The sequence below is a fragment of the Camelina sativa genome, chromosome 10 (genome assembly GCF_030686135.1).
Source record: "Camelina sativa cultivar CO46 ecotype springtype chromosome 10, ASM3068613v1".
NCBI lineage: Eukaryota > Viridiplantae > Streptophyta > Magnoliopsida > Brassicales > Brassicaceae > Camelina > Camelina sativa.
Window position 1 is genome coordinate 14332210 of NC_141889.1, and position 16175 is coordinate 14348384.

The 16175-nt window shown below is 37.0% G+C and overlaps 2 protein-coding genes and 1 pseudogene across 3 annotated transcripts; 2 read left to right on the forward strand and 1 right to left on the reverse strand.

Annotated features, from left to right (window-relative positions):
- Positions 1 to 344: 344 nt before the first annotated feature.
- LOC104720404 (FBD-associated F-box protein At4g13985-like) lies at positions 345 to 2866 on the reverse strand. Its single transcript, XM_010438310.3, has 3 exons — positions 1155 to 2866; positions 923 to 1063; positions 345 to 824 (listed from the first exon to the last, which is right to left on the reverse strand). The coding sequence occupies exons 1-3, from the start codon at positions 2133 to 2135 to the stop codon at positions 462 to 464; spliced, it is 1485 nt and encodes a 494-aa protein (XP_010436612.1). The 5' UTR covers positions 2136 to 2866; the 3' UTR covers positions 345 to 461.
- Positions 2867 to 5277: 2411 nt separating this feature from the next.
- LOC147936131 (putative xyloglucan galactosyltransferase GT14) lies at positions 5278 to 7247 on the forward strand. Its single transcript, XM_087469783.1, has one exon. The coding sequence runs from the start codon at positions 5664 to 5666 to the stop codon at positions 7221 to 7223; it is 1560 nt and encodes a 519-aa protein (XP_087325909.1). The 5' UTR covers positions 5278 to 5663; the 3' UTR covers positions 7224 to 7247.
- Positions 7248 to 14070: 6823 nt separating this feature from the next.
- LOC147936132 (protein RALF-like 32 pseudogene) lies at positions 14071 to 14705 on the forward strand (annotated as a pseudogene). The gene has a single exon (XR_015568034.1). The product of XR_015568034.1 is annotated as a protein RALF-like 32 pseudogene (transcript).
- Positions 14706 to 16175: the final 1470 nt, after the last annotated feature.

A 16175-nucleotide genomic window follows, 5' to 3' on the forward strand; every position in this document is an offset into this window, starting at 1 on the left:
ATTGTATGAAATGCAATAATTTTATAAACATTCTTCTGAATATGCAATAATTTCATATTGTACTTTAATTTATTTATTTTCAAAAAAAAAAATTCAAATTAAGAGACTCAATATTAAAACCCACCATTGGAGGGGAACATTTTAATTAAAATTCCAAAAATTCTTATTCAACCAAAAATACAAAATATATTAATTAAAAATTTTAAGAGTCCCAAAAATATAACCATCATTCACCCATTGTGGATGCCCTTAGTTCCATTAGGGTGACAGATTGTCAGATTCTTTTCGCTTTCTATAATCATCCAATCATAGAGTGAGTTCTATGAGGATTTTGTTGACTAGAAAGCATTAATAGAATAATAGTCATACGTAACAAAATACCAAACATACGATTCTTCTTACTAATTTATACAATTTCTCAATTTCAAGTTAAAAAAAAAAAAAAAAAAAGAACATAGAGTTCACGATAACTTAGTACTCAAAAGACAACCTTGTACGCAGTTCATCACCGGAATAAAGACTTTGTGAGGATCAGAGGACAAAACTTGGCATGCGGTAGAGAGTCTTGGAATAGTAAGGAGTTTCCTAAGGATGACAGATTCTTCCTTACGTCTCAAGTTACCTAAGCATAGTGTGAGTTTCTTGAGGATTGCTGAGTTCTCTAGAAAGTAACTCATTAGTTCCAGGTTTATTATCTCTGTCGCCTCCTCCTCCTCATCCTCTGAGTCCGGCTTCACAATCTTAACATACTCGAGAGATGTTAGAAACCTACGAGGTCCTGGTAAGATACCAACTCCCTCCTCGTCTGGACAAGTACAAAATTCCTGCAAGTACGAAGAAACAAGTTGATATAATGTCTTACTTTTAACAATTCCATTCATATAGTGAGGAAAGAAGTTTATGATTCAGCAAAAGTCCTAACCAAGACAAGAGATTTTAGATTCGTGAAGCTCTCAAGAAAGATTGGCAACATTTCCCACCTGTCGTCGGTGAATTCGACTCGCAAGAAAGATATATTACGGAATAAGGGTAGTTTTTCACATCTTGAGTAGTCATATATGACCTGTTAGAAGGTAAAAAAAAGAAGAAGAGATTTTAAGAACTTATAGGATAAAGTAAAGCATCCAAATAGTAAATTCAGCATCGACGGTTACCTCAAGAGTACTCGAAGAGATGATCATATCTATAACACAAGATATCCCGACAAGAAAATTACGAATCCTATGTCTCTTTGGTAGATCATCTGGATCGAACTCATCTTCGATAAAGAAGCCAAACGCAGTATCGATATCAGCCTTAACAAGGGAACCATGATTTTCTATTAAGAAACTTTCAGTTCCCTGATCACTGAGCCTCAGATACTCAAGCATAGGAGAATCAATTACAACTGTCGTAAAACCCTCTTCCACAACATAAGTGAAGGTCAATAGAGACGGAGAACACACTTTAAGATTTTCTAAATTGACGTTGTTTACAGTTAAGCTTTCAAGGACAGGGGAGCCTGAGATCAGCATTTCGAAAACCAAATCGTTGTCAAACATAACTGCATCTAGAACGATAACTTTGAGAGAAGGTAAAGACACAAGCTCGGGGGGCTTAAGCAAGTACAAGTCACAGAGAGTTAAAGATACCAAGCTCTCACACGAGTAAACTGTTCGGGGTATCATCACCTCAATGACCTCATGGTCCTCATCATCATATATCCCCAAAATTTTGTTCAGGATATGGAGATGTTGAACTTTCCGCTCAACAACAGTGTTGATCCACTGGGTGATATGACTATCAAACTCGACATCATCTTTCCAACTAACCGTTAACCTAAACTTTTGTAAGCACGACTTACTGTTGAAACCCAGAAACCTATAAACGAAACCCAACAAAGCGTTGAAATCGGAGGAATCATCACACTCAATCAACATGAAATCACGACACTCCAAGTCCAAGCCAGGTACATATCTCCAGATGTTTCTCCATCGGCGGGATAACACACTACACTTAACCACATCCTTCGTGGGAACTTTCAAGAGAATCTCATAAAGCAAGCAATCTGGTAAGTTTCTCAGCCGATCTACTTCCTCGACTTTATCACCTGATCGCTTCGTACCAACACTTATCTCTCCGTCTTCATCATCCATGTAACCTTGCCTAACTAGACCAAAGCGGAGCGAAATAGAAAATCTTCCGACCAAATGCGATTGTATCTACTACTTTGTCTCCACTCCAGTTAGGGTTTCAGGTCTCAAGTATCGGTAACTACTTCAGTTTAACTTGGCCAAGCTCGATCCATATGTTTGGGCCTTTCAAAACTTAGCCCAGTATGGATAAAAATCGAAACAAAATCGATTAAAAAAAGTTTCGGTTCAAATCGGCGAATTTTAAATACTGTACCGATTAATTTAAACTTTTTCGGTTCAATTCGACTAGCTTTAAGCTAAACCGAAGAAAACGAGAACACCGAGACCGAGCAGTTAACACCAAATAATACGAAGAGCTTATTATGGATCTTACCTTTGAAGTTCTTCAAAACCATTAAAATTATTACCTATATGAAGATGAAAATCTTTAAATTTTCTTGACAGACCAATAATAGTATCAAGAATTCAACATACTAAAAACCATACACGATGACATCACCAAATGAAAACTTTAGGAAAGTTGAAATTTCGTCGGTGGTCATATTAGTTTCATAAAATTCGCCGAGATCAATGGTGGTTGAAATCTAAAAGTCACCCTTCTTAGTTAGGCTCTTACGTTGAATTTATCAAATGTCAAAAATACTCAAAACTATAGAGAATCAACTGCTACTTTTCATATGATCATCATATCGCTAACCAATGTTAAACATTAATGTATTGTTTCCTAATATACGGATCTTGATTCTTGAAAGGACATAGAAATAATAATTATGAGACTGAAAAAAATATTAAAAAATTTGATATCCCTTTCGTTTCTTATAAATGTCTTTTTTTTTTTTTTTGTCATCAAATGTTTTTATTTAGTACTAGTATAGAGTATAGTATATATATATATATTAACACTTAAAAAATACTTTTATCACTCTTAAAATCAGTTTTTTTTTCTTGTAAAACTATGTGTAAAACTATGCTTTTAAATATCATCAATTTTTTTATTTTATTTTTCTTTTTATTAGTTCCCTTTTGTTCAGTTTACATACTCATCTGATCTCTATTAGATATAGGGGATGTATTCAACTTGGCATTTTAAGTGATTTGTGTGAAATTTACAAATTCTATGTTATTCAATCATGGATTTTAAAAAGTCTATTAAAATCCACTGTTATTGAACTGATGATTTAAAATCTACTTTAAAATCTATTAAAATTCACTGATATTGAACTGATGATTTAAAAATCTACTTTAAAATCCACTGTTATTCAAAACAGTTTTGTGGATTAGGATTTTAATAATTTTTAGGATTCTAGAGGATTTTGGAGGATTTGTTTAGTTAAAAATAAAGAAATCCAAATCTCATAGTTTTAGGTGGGATTTGAAAGAATTTTACAGAAAATCATATGAACTTCCCTAAAACCTATCAAAATTCTAAATTTACTAAATCCCATCAAATTCTCCAAAATCATGGTTTGAATACACCCCTCATACAGTATGTCAATTGGTTCACAGAAACTAATACATCTTGTAATAATTATTATTAATTATGATAAAAATATTATTAAAATAATTTTAGTCTGTGAATGGTTGTCTAGTCTCCTCCGGACCGTACTAAAGTTGGACCAATCCGTAGTAAATTCACCATTCACAATTCTAAACTAGTATGCACTACTCCATAATGGTCTGCAATTGAAAAAGAAACTGCGTACTATGAAATTGTACTATTAGTCCGATTTTTTCAGTTTACTCCTTAAAACCTCCATACCAACTCCATACCAAAAGTGAAAGTTGGATTAAAACATGATTCTTAACTAGTTGGATCCAAGTTCTTTGTTCTCATTGGTTAAATTTGTGTTTCTTTGTACTTTTGAAAAATGTGTATACATATGATCATTCATAAGTATTAAAAATTCACAAAATAAAATTCCCAAAAAAAATACTGGAGCCCATTTCAATCTTAGAAATTTAATTTTTTTTTGAATGAACCATTTATCTCAATAATCGAAATAATATTATTATGGGAGAATCAAAATAATAGCTTTTGACTTATAATTATAATATTAGAAAGCTATTTTTTTTTTGAACTCTATGTTATGGGATAATTGAAAAATAATAAATTTTGATTTATAATTCTAAATACATCTTGTAATAATTATTATTAATTAGGATAAAATATTATTAAAATAACATTAATCCTTTGTACACACCACTCCATACTATGGTCTGATTTTTACCTTTCATAATAGTATAGTGTTATACATATGTTGTATGGTGTTGTGCATACTAATGTTTACTCCATACTACAGTTCATTCCACTCCATACTAAAATGTTAGTACGCACTATCTAGTATGGAGTATATGGAGCAACCATTCAAAGCCTTAATCTTTTGTACACACCACTCCATACTATGGTCTGATTTTGAATAGTTGTACAGTATGGTGTAGATCGGACTATGCATACCAATATTTTGGTATGCATTATATTAGACTGTAGTATGGAGCAAACTAATTTGGAGTTTATAATGGTATGAAGCTCTTGAGGATTGGAATAAAAAATGCAGACCAACAGTGAATTTACAATGGTATGGAGTTGTATGCTGAAATGCGTACTAGTATGAAGATTTTTAGTATGCATTGTTGCATATTGGTACGCAATGGTGAATGGTAACTTAAGTGCGGACTAGTCCAATTTTAGTCCGGTCTGAAGCATACTATGCAACCATTCAAAGCATAATAGTATGGTGTTTTGCATACTATTGTATGGTGTTGTGCATACCAATATTTACTCCATACTACAGCCATTCCACTTTATACTAAAATGTTAGTACGGATTATCTAGTATAGAGTGTAGAGAGTAACTATTGAAAGCCTAAGATTTAAATATGAAAATGATTCAGAAATTACTCATTTTAAAGATCAGTTTCTTCTCCTTGCAAAAGTGCTTTAAATATCTTATATTTAACTTTCTCCCCCTCTCTCCTCTTTTGTCGAAGTGTAAATAAATTAAAAATTCTCAATCAAAAAAGCTACTTCATTATGTGAATTTGTTCAACACATATTTTTCAATAATTGATTCAATCATATTTGCACCTTTTTGTTATTATAAGGTTTGATACTAAAATCTACAAAAATTATTTGCACATTTTCTTTATAAAAAATTTCCATATCTATTTTTAGCTTTATACAATGAAACCCACTAATATACAAATTTGCAATTAGTTAAACATACTTAACAATTTATATTTTAAAATTTAAAATACCATTAATAGAGAATACTATTATTAGGTGGAGCCGAGAGAGAAAAGAGAAGGTCTTTATTGACTGAAGCATGTGAAACTGAATCTCCCCTTAAACTTCATTTGCCGACAACGAAACCGTCACTTTTATTAGTACCTCGACACATCCATGTGTCACTCTTAACTCTCATACTCCTTCTCTTCTCCCCAAATTCATGGTCACACACACTATCATCTCCGTTAACTTCTCAACAAATCTTCACACATTCTTTTTTATTTTTTTCCTCTACCTAATTTGATGCGACCCAAGAACTATTCTCAGATGGAGAAACCCATCTCCATCGCGACGGGCAAGTTCCGTAGCAACAACAACCATAACCATGTCTGGTTCATTGTTCCACTCTTCTTTCTCCTCTGTTTCGTCCTCCTCTGTTTCGACTACTCTGCTCTCTTCACCGACACAGACGAAACCGTTTTCTCAATCCCCGACGTTACCCAGAACTCAATCTCCTCTGAATTCACGAAAGATGACAACTTTTCTCGATTACCCGACGACCCATCTCCTGTTTCTTCTTCTTGCTCCGGTCGGTACATCTATGTCCATAATCTTCCTTATAGATTCAATTCCGAATTGCTTGATAACTGCTATCTGATTACTAGAGGAACCGAGAAAGACATTTGTCCTTACATCGAAAACTACGGTTTCGGTCCTGTGATTAAGAGCTACGAGGATGTGTTGTTGAAACAAAGTTGGTCCACGACGAATCAGTTTATGCTCGAGGTGATTTTTCACAACAAGATGATGAATTACAGATGCTTGACGAATGATTCGTCTCTAGCCTCTGCGGTCTTCGTGCCCTTTTACGCAGGTCTTGATATGAGTAGGTACCTTTGGGGTTTCAACATTTCTGTTAGAGACACTTCGTCTCATGAGCTGATGAATTGGCTTGTGGTACAGAAAGAGTGGGGACGTATGTCTGGTAGAGACCATTTCTTGGTTTCAGGAAGGATTGCTTGGGATTTTAGGAGACAGACTGATAACGAGTCTGACTGGGGAAGCAAGCTTAGGTTCTTACCTGAATCAAGAAACATGTCGATGCTGTCTATTGAATCGAGTTCTTGGAAGAACGATTACGCTATTCCTTATCCGACCTGTTTCCATCCTAGATCAGTGGATGAAGTTTCGCAGTGGCAAGAGCTAATGAGGTCTCGGAAACGGGAGTATCTGTTCGCGTTTGCGGGCGCTCCAAGGCCTGAGTATAAAGACTCGGTTCGAGGGAAGATCATTGATGAGTGTTTGGAGTCAGGGGATCAATGTTACTTGCTAGACTGTAACTATGGGAAAACGAACTGTGACAACCCTGTCAATGTGATGAAGGTTTTCAGGAACTCGGTGTTTTGTCTTCAGCCACCGGGAGATTCTTACACGAGAAGATCCATGTTTGATTCGATATTGGCTGGCTGCATCCCGGTGTTCTTCCATCCGGGGACAGCTTACGCTCAATACAAGTGGCATTTGCCTAAGAACCACACGACTTACTCTGTTTATCTACCGGTTAGGGATGTGAAGGAGTGGAATATCAAAATCAAGGAGAGGTTGATTGAGATTCCAGAGGAGAGAGTGGTGAGTTTGAGAGAAGAAGTGATAAAGTTGATACCGAGGGTGGTCTACGCTGATCCCAAGTATGGATCAGAAGGGAATGAAGATGCGTTTGAGCTGGCTGTGAAGGGAATGTTAGAGAGGATTGAAGAAGTGAGAGAGATGATGAGACAAGGGAAAGATGGTAGTGATGGGTTTGATGATAGTGATGATTATAAGTATACTTTTTCTCCATATGAAACTCAAAATTTGACATAAAAGTGAAATATATGACATTCATTACTGTGGCGTTTTAGTTTTACATAGGTAGAAACAATTTGCTCAAGAGTGGGAAAAAAAAACAATAAAAAGAAGCTATTTTGATACACAAGGTAAAACAAAAGAAGTTGTTCTATTACTTTTTATAAAGCGATGCATGACCTATCTTTGAGCAAGTAAGATAAGTACATATAAGCAAATAGTTTTCAGTTTAAGTTGGGACGTGATTTCACCTTTTTGATCAGCCAAGCCCAAGAGCGAAGCAATACGAAGGAAACTCATCTCCCTCATCGTCTTTTTCTCCAATGTATCGATCTAATATGGTTGGCTGTCTTCGATAAAAGTCCCCTCCGATGTAACTAGAAACTACTGATATCCAATTTTCTTGTGATGCTTCGAGTCTAAGCAGCTCAAATTCCCATTCATTGATGTCTTTCTCGAATAAGAAAGAGCCAAACACTTTAAGGGCAAGTGGAATATGACCTGTAATAAAGACAGCACGAGCAGAGAATCTATCAAAGCCACTAGGAACGTGTATCTCTTTGAAGGCAAATTAATTGTGAAAACATTTGAAGAGCTTCATCGTATTTTAGAGGCTCTACTTCATATAGATGCCTGATTCCAGACTCAAGTAGTAAACTCTTGTCCTGTGTGACTAAGATGAGTCTACTACGCGGACCGAACCAACTTGCAATCAAAGTGATATCATTGAGTTGGGCGATGTGATCAACACCATCGACAATAAGCAAAACCTTTCTGTGTCCAAACTTGGCCTTCACAACATCACAGTTCCTAGTTACACTCCGTGAGTACGTTGTCTTTAGAGCAGCTCTTGTTATTATCAGTGATATTTGTATATCAATATAAGAATAGGGATCTAGTTGTAAATATTGTAACCCTAGTCTCCTTGTGTACTATAAATATATTTGTAACTTATTATCATTAATCAAGAATTATTACAGCCTCTATATGGTATCAAACCTAAACCTAAATTTTTTTAAACACTACGCCTCCTCTATGGCTACCTCTAGCAATGCCTCTCCTTCCACCGGTGAAGTCATCCTGACTTCTACTAATCCTCTTTTCAATGTCAATACCTCTAATGTTACCAAAGTCAATGACATCAATTACTTGATGTGGAGTCTCCAGATCCATGCTTTGATTGACGGCTATGAACTCGCCGGCTACCTTGATGGATCTTAACCCTGCTCCATCTCCCACCATTACGACTGATGGTGTCACCATTCCAAATCCAGACTTTGTTCTCTCGAAGCGCCAAGATCGCCTTCTCTACAGTGCCTTGCTCGGCGCTATGTCTGCTACTTTTCAACCATTGGTGTCCCGAGCCACTACCGCTGCTGAGGTCTGGGAGACACTTACGTCTATCTTTGCTAAGCCAAGCCGAGGTCACGTTCAGGGTATCAAAAATAAAATTAAGGCGTGGACTAAAGGTAACATGACTATTGATGCATATGTACGTGGTCTTGTTATTCGTTTTGATGAACTTGCTACTCTTGACAAACCGATGGATCTTGAGGATCAAATTGAAAAGATCCTTGAAGGTTTTCCCGACGACTACAAATCTGTCATAGATCAGATTGAGGGTAAAGATGTTACACCAACCATCATCGATGTTCATGAACGCTTACGTAACCGTGAGTCTCGCCTCATTGCTGCTGCCGCTGCTACTCCGACCCCTTTTCCGGTCTCCGCAAACATTGTTCAGCATCGCATGGACAACAACAACAACAACAACACCAACAACAACACCAGCAACAACAACTCCAACCCTAGGAACAATGGTCGCTCACGGAACCAGAACCAGCACTCTCGCTCGTTCAACAACACCAATTGGCAATCCTCTCAAGGTAACAACAACAACCGATCTTTTAGGCCCTACTTGGGCAAGTGTCAATTATGCAACACTCAAGGACACATTGCTCGAAGATGTCCACAACTTCTCTCCATGCAACAGTCTTCATCTCACCACAACAGCCCCTTCACTCCATGGCAACCTCGGGCAAACATGGCTGCTGTCATGGACTCCGGTGCTACACACCACATCACCTCTGATCTTAACAATCTCTCGCTGCACCAGCCATACACTGGTGGTGATGATGTTATGATTGCTGATGGGTCTACTATTCCAATTACACACACGGGTTCCATGCTTCTTCCCTCACAAACTAAAGCTTTAAAATTGGATAAAGTTCTATGTGTTCCTGATATACATAGAAATCTTATTTCTGTGTATCGACTATGTAACGCTAATAATGTTTCTGTTCACCTCTTTCCTACATTCTTTCAGGTGAAGGATCTGAGTACGGGGGTCCCATTACTCCAAGGCCGAACTGAACATAGGTTGTATGTGTGGCCGATGACAAATCCGAATGTTGTGGCGATGCTCTCTTCGTCTGGACCAAGAGCGAGTCTCGTTTCATGGCATTCACGTTTGGGCCATCCTTCTCCACCTATCGTTAACACTATTCTTAATGCTTTTTCGCTTCCTGTTGCTTCTTCTTCACAAAAACACTTTTCTTGCTCAGATTGTTTAATTAATAAAAGTCACAAGTTGCCATTCACAAACACATCTATCATATCCAATCGCCCTCTTCAATATATTTTTTATGATGTTTGGACTTCTCCAATTCTCTCCACTCAAAATTACAAATACTACCTGATTCTCATTGACCATTTCACTAGATACACATGGCTTTATCCCCTACAACGCAAATCTGATGTGAAAGATGTGTTCATCACTTTTAAAGCACTGGTTGAAAATCGTTTTCAAACGAGAATTGGCACCTTGTTCACCAACAATGGCGGCGAGTTCGTGGCTTTACGTCGGTTTTTATCAACATCTGGCATTACACATCTCACATCACCACCCCACACTCCGGAGCATAATGGTCTATCTGAACGAAAGCATCGTCATGTTGTGGAGACGGGTCTTACGCTCATGTCTGTGGCTTCTCTACCAAAGGATCATTGGCCGTATGCTCTTGCCACTGCTGTTTATCTTATCAACCGGATGCCAACACCAGTCCGTGGTCTTCAATCACCATTTCAGAAGTTATTCAATCAACCACCGAATTATGAGAAACTTAGAGTATTTGGGTGTTTGTGTTTCCCTTGGCTTCGCCCATATACACAACACAAACTTGATGATCGCTCTCAAGCGTGTGTCTTTCTTGGTTACTCGGCTACACAAAGTGCGTACTATTGTCTACATGTTCATTCTGGTAGGATCTATACCTCAAGACATGTTCGCTTTGTTGAACATGTCTTCCTGTTTCGTGAGATGGTCTCCAACCGGTCAGTTCATCCTATCTCAGCCACTGGTGCATCGTCCTCCACTTCATTAGTTACATCGATTCCGGTGGCTCCATTGATGATGCAACCACCGTCGTCCCCACATACTCCCTCTCCGTTGTTGTCATTACCCATATCACGACCTCCCATTGTTCATACATATCAACGTCGAGATCGAGTAGTGGGCCAAACACAAGGCCCAACAACAACACTTCCTAGTGCTTCTACTGGATCCACAGCCCAACAACACAATAATTCATCTATACGTCCAAGTCCAATTGCTGCTTCGAGTCTCTTTGCTCCGACATCGACCTCGTCTTCTTCGTCTTCGAGTTTGGGAACCTCCGCCACATACCTTCACTCGCCATCCTCGCCGTCGTCTCCACACCACCCTCAGGTATCGTCTCTTTCTCCTTTGTCTTCTCCTACTACGTCTTTGGAGCCTACTGCTCCTCCTGAAAATGAGTCGCGACCCAGCCACAACCCCGTTCCAATGAGCCCACTGCTCGACCACAAAATGAGTTGCGACCCACAACTCAGCCGCAACCACCACAAATCCCACCACCACACCAAGCTGTTTCTATTCAACCACACAACCAAACACAAAATAATGCGCCACCACAAAATCTCCACAATATGAAAACTCGTGCCAAAAATAATATTAACTAACCCGTCCAAAAGTTTGGTCTCAAGGTTACATTGCATTCCTCTCGTTCAAATGAACTAGCTACAATTGTTCAAGCACTTAAAGATCCTCGTTGGTCACGGGCATGTTCGGTTGAGTATGATGCTCAAATTGGTAACCATACTTGGGATCTCGTACCTCCAAATGCTCATCAGAATATTGTTGGTTGCCGCTGGGTGTTCACCACGAAATTTCTTGCTAATGGGACACTAGACTACAAAGCAAGGTTAGTTGCTAAGGGTTTTCACCAACAATATGGCAAGGATTATGCTGAAACTTTTAGTCCTGTTATCAAATCCACAACAATTTGTGTGGTGTTAGACGTTGCAGTGAAGAAAGCATGGCCTATAAAACAACTCGATGTCAACAATGCCTTTCTACAGGGTGATCTCACTGAAGAAGTGTATATGTCACAGCCGTCGGGTTTTGTCGATAAGGATCGACCCTCTTATGTTTGTCGCCTACAGAAGCCAATTTATGGACTTAAGCAAGCCCCCCGTGCATGGTATATGGCTCTTAAACAACATTTATTTGATACCGGCTTCTCCAACTCCCTCGCAGATGCTTCACTCTTCATTCGCAGCTCTAGTCGCCAAATTACATTTGTTCTAGTGTATGTCGACGATATTTGTCACCGGTAGTGACTCTGGAACTGTAGATGTTGTTCTTTGTGCTTTTGCTGACCGCTTTTCCATCAAGGACCCTGTTGACCTACATTATTTTCTTGGGATAGAGGTTACACGGTCCGTCCAAGGTATGCATCTTATGCAATGTAAGTGCATCACTGACCTACTACACAAAACAAACATGATCGAAGCAAAACCTGTCTCAACTCCTCTACCGACAACACCCAAGCTTACTCTTACTAGCGGTTCTCCACTTCAAGATGCTTCCCAATATCTATCTGTTGTGGGCAGTCTTCAATATCTCTCATTCACAAGACCGGACATTTCATATGCGGTGAACCGTCTCTCACAATTCATGCACCGACCCACACATGAACACTGGCAAGCTGCGAAACGAGTACTATGATATCTTGCTGGTACTACCACACATGGTATCTATCTTCACGCTTCATCTCCTCTTTCTCTTCATTGTTTTTCCACGTCTCCTATCAAATTACAAGGTTTCTCTAACGCGGACTGGGCGGGAGACACTGATGACTATGTCTCGACAAATGGTTATGTCATTTATATGGGTCACAATCCAATTTCCTGGTCATCTAAAAAGCAGAATGGTGTTGCTTGTTCCTCAACGGAAGCGGAATATCGGGCTGTTGCCAACACTTCAGCTGAACTTCGTTGGTTATGTTCCTTGTACTCTGAACTCAAGATTGATATTCCTGCTCCTCCTGTTATCTATTGCGTCAATGTGGGTGCCACTTATCTTTGCGTGAATCCTGTCTTTCACTCTCGTATGAAACATATTGCACTTGATTATCATTTTGTTCGAAACCAGATTCAGTCCAACATGTTACGGGTTTCACATGTCTCTACTCATGATCAGTTGGCCGACACTTTTACGAAACCATTACCACGAGCCCGTTTCCAACAAGCATGTTTCAAGATTGGGGTCGTTAAACTCCCTCTTGAATATAAGTATAGGGATCTAATTGTAAATATTGTAACCCTAGTCTCCTTGTGTACTATAAATATGTCTGTAACTTATTATCATTAATCAAGAATTATTACAACCTCTATAGTTATTTCCTCTAGTAAACACTTTGAATCACGACCGCCTGGAGAAGAGTTGCTGGTATCATTCATGACGTAGCAGTGATCTTGAAACTGCAGCGATATCTGTTCGTAAACACATCTCACAAGTGTGGTTTTCCCGACTCCTCTCACATCCCAAATGCCGATTTGTCCAACTGATTCGTCTTTCGAATCAAGATGAAGCAGTAATGCGTTCACTGCTTTTATGTGCTGATCTATCCCAACAAGACTGTTAAATTTACTAGAAGTCACGGACAACTCGTTGTCATTCACATTCACAAAGCCCCTAAGCCTAGGCTTGACTCTAATAGGATTTTCCCTGTTCATATACTCGTTACTCTCAGTCATAGGTGTTCTTAAGCTTTCAGGCTCATTTACCACGTAAACCTCAATCGTAGCCCTAGGTTTAGGATATGTGAGGTTTAGGATATGTGAGGTTATCAGTTTAATTCGCCTCGCCTGGATGTCTAGTTAAATTCATAATTTTTTTGTTATCATATTTGATTTTATAACACAACTGATTTTTATATTTCAAAAAATTGTGTATATGAAATTTAACTTTTTCCTTAATACTAATTTAAATTTTAAGATAATATTTTACTACCGTCATCATTCATATATATTTTTCATCAAAATATATCAAATATACCTACGCGTAGCGTGGGTTCAAAACCTAGTTAAAATAAAACTCTTAAACTTACCATTTAGATTTTAAATCAACTTAAATAGCAAGTTTGGAATCAGAGAATTTCAATAGATAATTAAGAAATACCCTCTCACAAAAAAAAAAAAAAAAAAAAAAAAACTGATTAATTATGATTATTAAATTACTAAAACGTTTGGTGGTATACATTGTTTGTCATCATAAGTACCTTTTGTTTTGGCTCTACTAATAAAAGTACTTTTCCAATAAGAAGAATCCGGATCCAAACTTTTTACCACCAAAAAATAAAAAAATCATTATAGTAAAACAAAAACCGAAGTGTATAAGTTTTACATTAACATAGAGTGGTGCGACATTAATATACACTCGTACTCAATTATAAGTAAAGCAGTGTGTTAGGTGAAGTGCGGCCCCTCCTAGTGCTGCTCCCACTAAGTTTATCTTTACACTGAGGAAATCGTCTCAATGTGGCATTCCATGCTTATTTATTATTATATAACCAAAGACTCGTCTTCACAATTCATTCTCTTCTTCTCTCTTTTTTCTATTTTTCTGGCGTCTCTAATAAAATGGAGACAAAACCCTCTGTGATCTTTTTGACCATCACCATCTTCTTCGTCTGCCTTCTTGTGCATGTCACCTCCAAAACATCATCATCTCTTTGCAATGGATCGGTGGCAGAGTGCAGCCGTGTGGTGGAGACAGAGGAAGTGACGGTGATTATGGAGTCTTGGTCAAGCCAGAGGCTGACGGAGGAGCAAACACGGAAGCTTTCGTATGGAGCTTTGAGGAGGAACCAGCCTGCTTGCGACGGTGGTAATCGTGGCGAATCTTACTCCACACAATGTCTTCCTCCGCCGTCTAATCCTTATAGTAGAGGCTGCTCTAAGCATTACCGTTGCAGGCGTGACTCTTGACCATTCATTCACCAGCCATCTTTATGAATCTTTATGTTATGTAACTGTATACCCATATATATGTTCTTTTAATTTGTTAGTGAAATTTGAATTGTTTTGGTTCGAATTGTATAATCTCTTTTCAATCTTTGTAACACTCTGTGAATCTGGGGTTTCGTTTATTAGATTAAAAAAAGTGTTGGGTCGAAATCAAAATCTGAAAAAGATAGGAATATTTACATTCTAACACACTTTTCTATAAAAATTTGCATTCTAACACACTTTTGCACCACCACACACTTTTTTTATAGTGTTTTACTTTCTTACCCTCTAACTCTTTCTCTCCAAACACATTACTTCTCAACACACATCTTTCTTTTATTTTTTATTTTTCACTCTATTTTCTTTCATTTATCTTTTTTTTTCACCCTCTCTAACTCTCTCTCTCTATTTCCAAATAATTTTTATTTTTTTATCTTACTCCCTTTCTTTGATATATGTATTTGAATAATCTTGAGTAGTGAATTATCTTAATTTTTATTTGTTTATCTTACTCCCTTTCTTTGATATATTTGTTTTGGGTTTAGGGTTTAGAGGTTTAGGGTTTAGGGTTTAGGATAGATATAATGAACACTCTCATGCTTAGTTTTTTAGGGGATATGATGAGGTTAAAATTGTTTGATAGTTAACAACGATTGTTTCACCAAAACACAAGTAGTTTTCAGTGGACGTGTATAACTCATCATCCATGTGGATTTGATTTTAGAATAAGTATCCACAAATAAGACATTAGTATCCACAAATACGTCTCAACATAAGAAGACATTTTTAGCATCCACATAACAATTAACAAATATTCAACTATAATTGGATAATTATGTATTCATATATTTTTCTCTGATCATCCAAAAGTAAGTATTCGTCTAGATATGTTAACCATCCACATAATAGCGAACAATTATTCAAATATAAATAGATAATGTACAACTAATCAGTATACATAGCACCTCATCCACATGATGACATCAAATTTTCATTATACAAACCTAGTTTTTAAGATACAAATACAATTCGCTCCATACAAATTAATGGACACCAATTTTGTAAAGAATGTTGTCCACATAAACAATACATAATGGACACCATTAGAGAAACATTCTTATTGGAAGCAATGCATTATTATGTTAATTAGGCATTCTTATGTATCCACAAAAAAAAATATTCACAAAAACGTATCCACAAATAAGTATCCATCAAAAAGTATCCACAAATAAGTATCCACATAATAATTTACAAATATTAAAATATAATTGGATAATATGTAATACAATTATTCATTTTTAAATATAGTAAAATGGAATTTAAAATATAGAAAAAATAAAATTATAATGATTCATAAATACAAAATTGAAAATATATGTCCTAATAATTAAATAAAATGATTACAAAGAGAGAAAGAAATAAACAAGAAAAGAAAAAGAGAAAGAAAAAAGTGGACAATTCTAGTTAACACTTAGTTAGAGAGTTTCAATCTTTCTGGTTTTCCAAGTGTTTATAGCATAAAAACCAGTGATATAATTCTCAAATCTTTCTTTATCAATTAAAAACAACATCAATGAATTTGGAAATTTATAAAGAATCTAATACAAGGAGTCAAAAATTATTCAATTTCATGTTTTC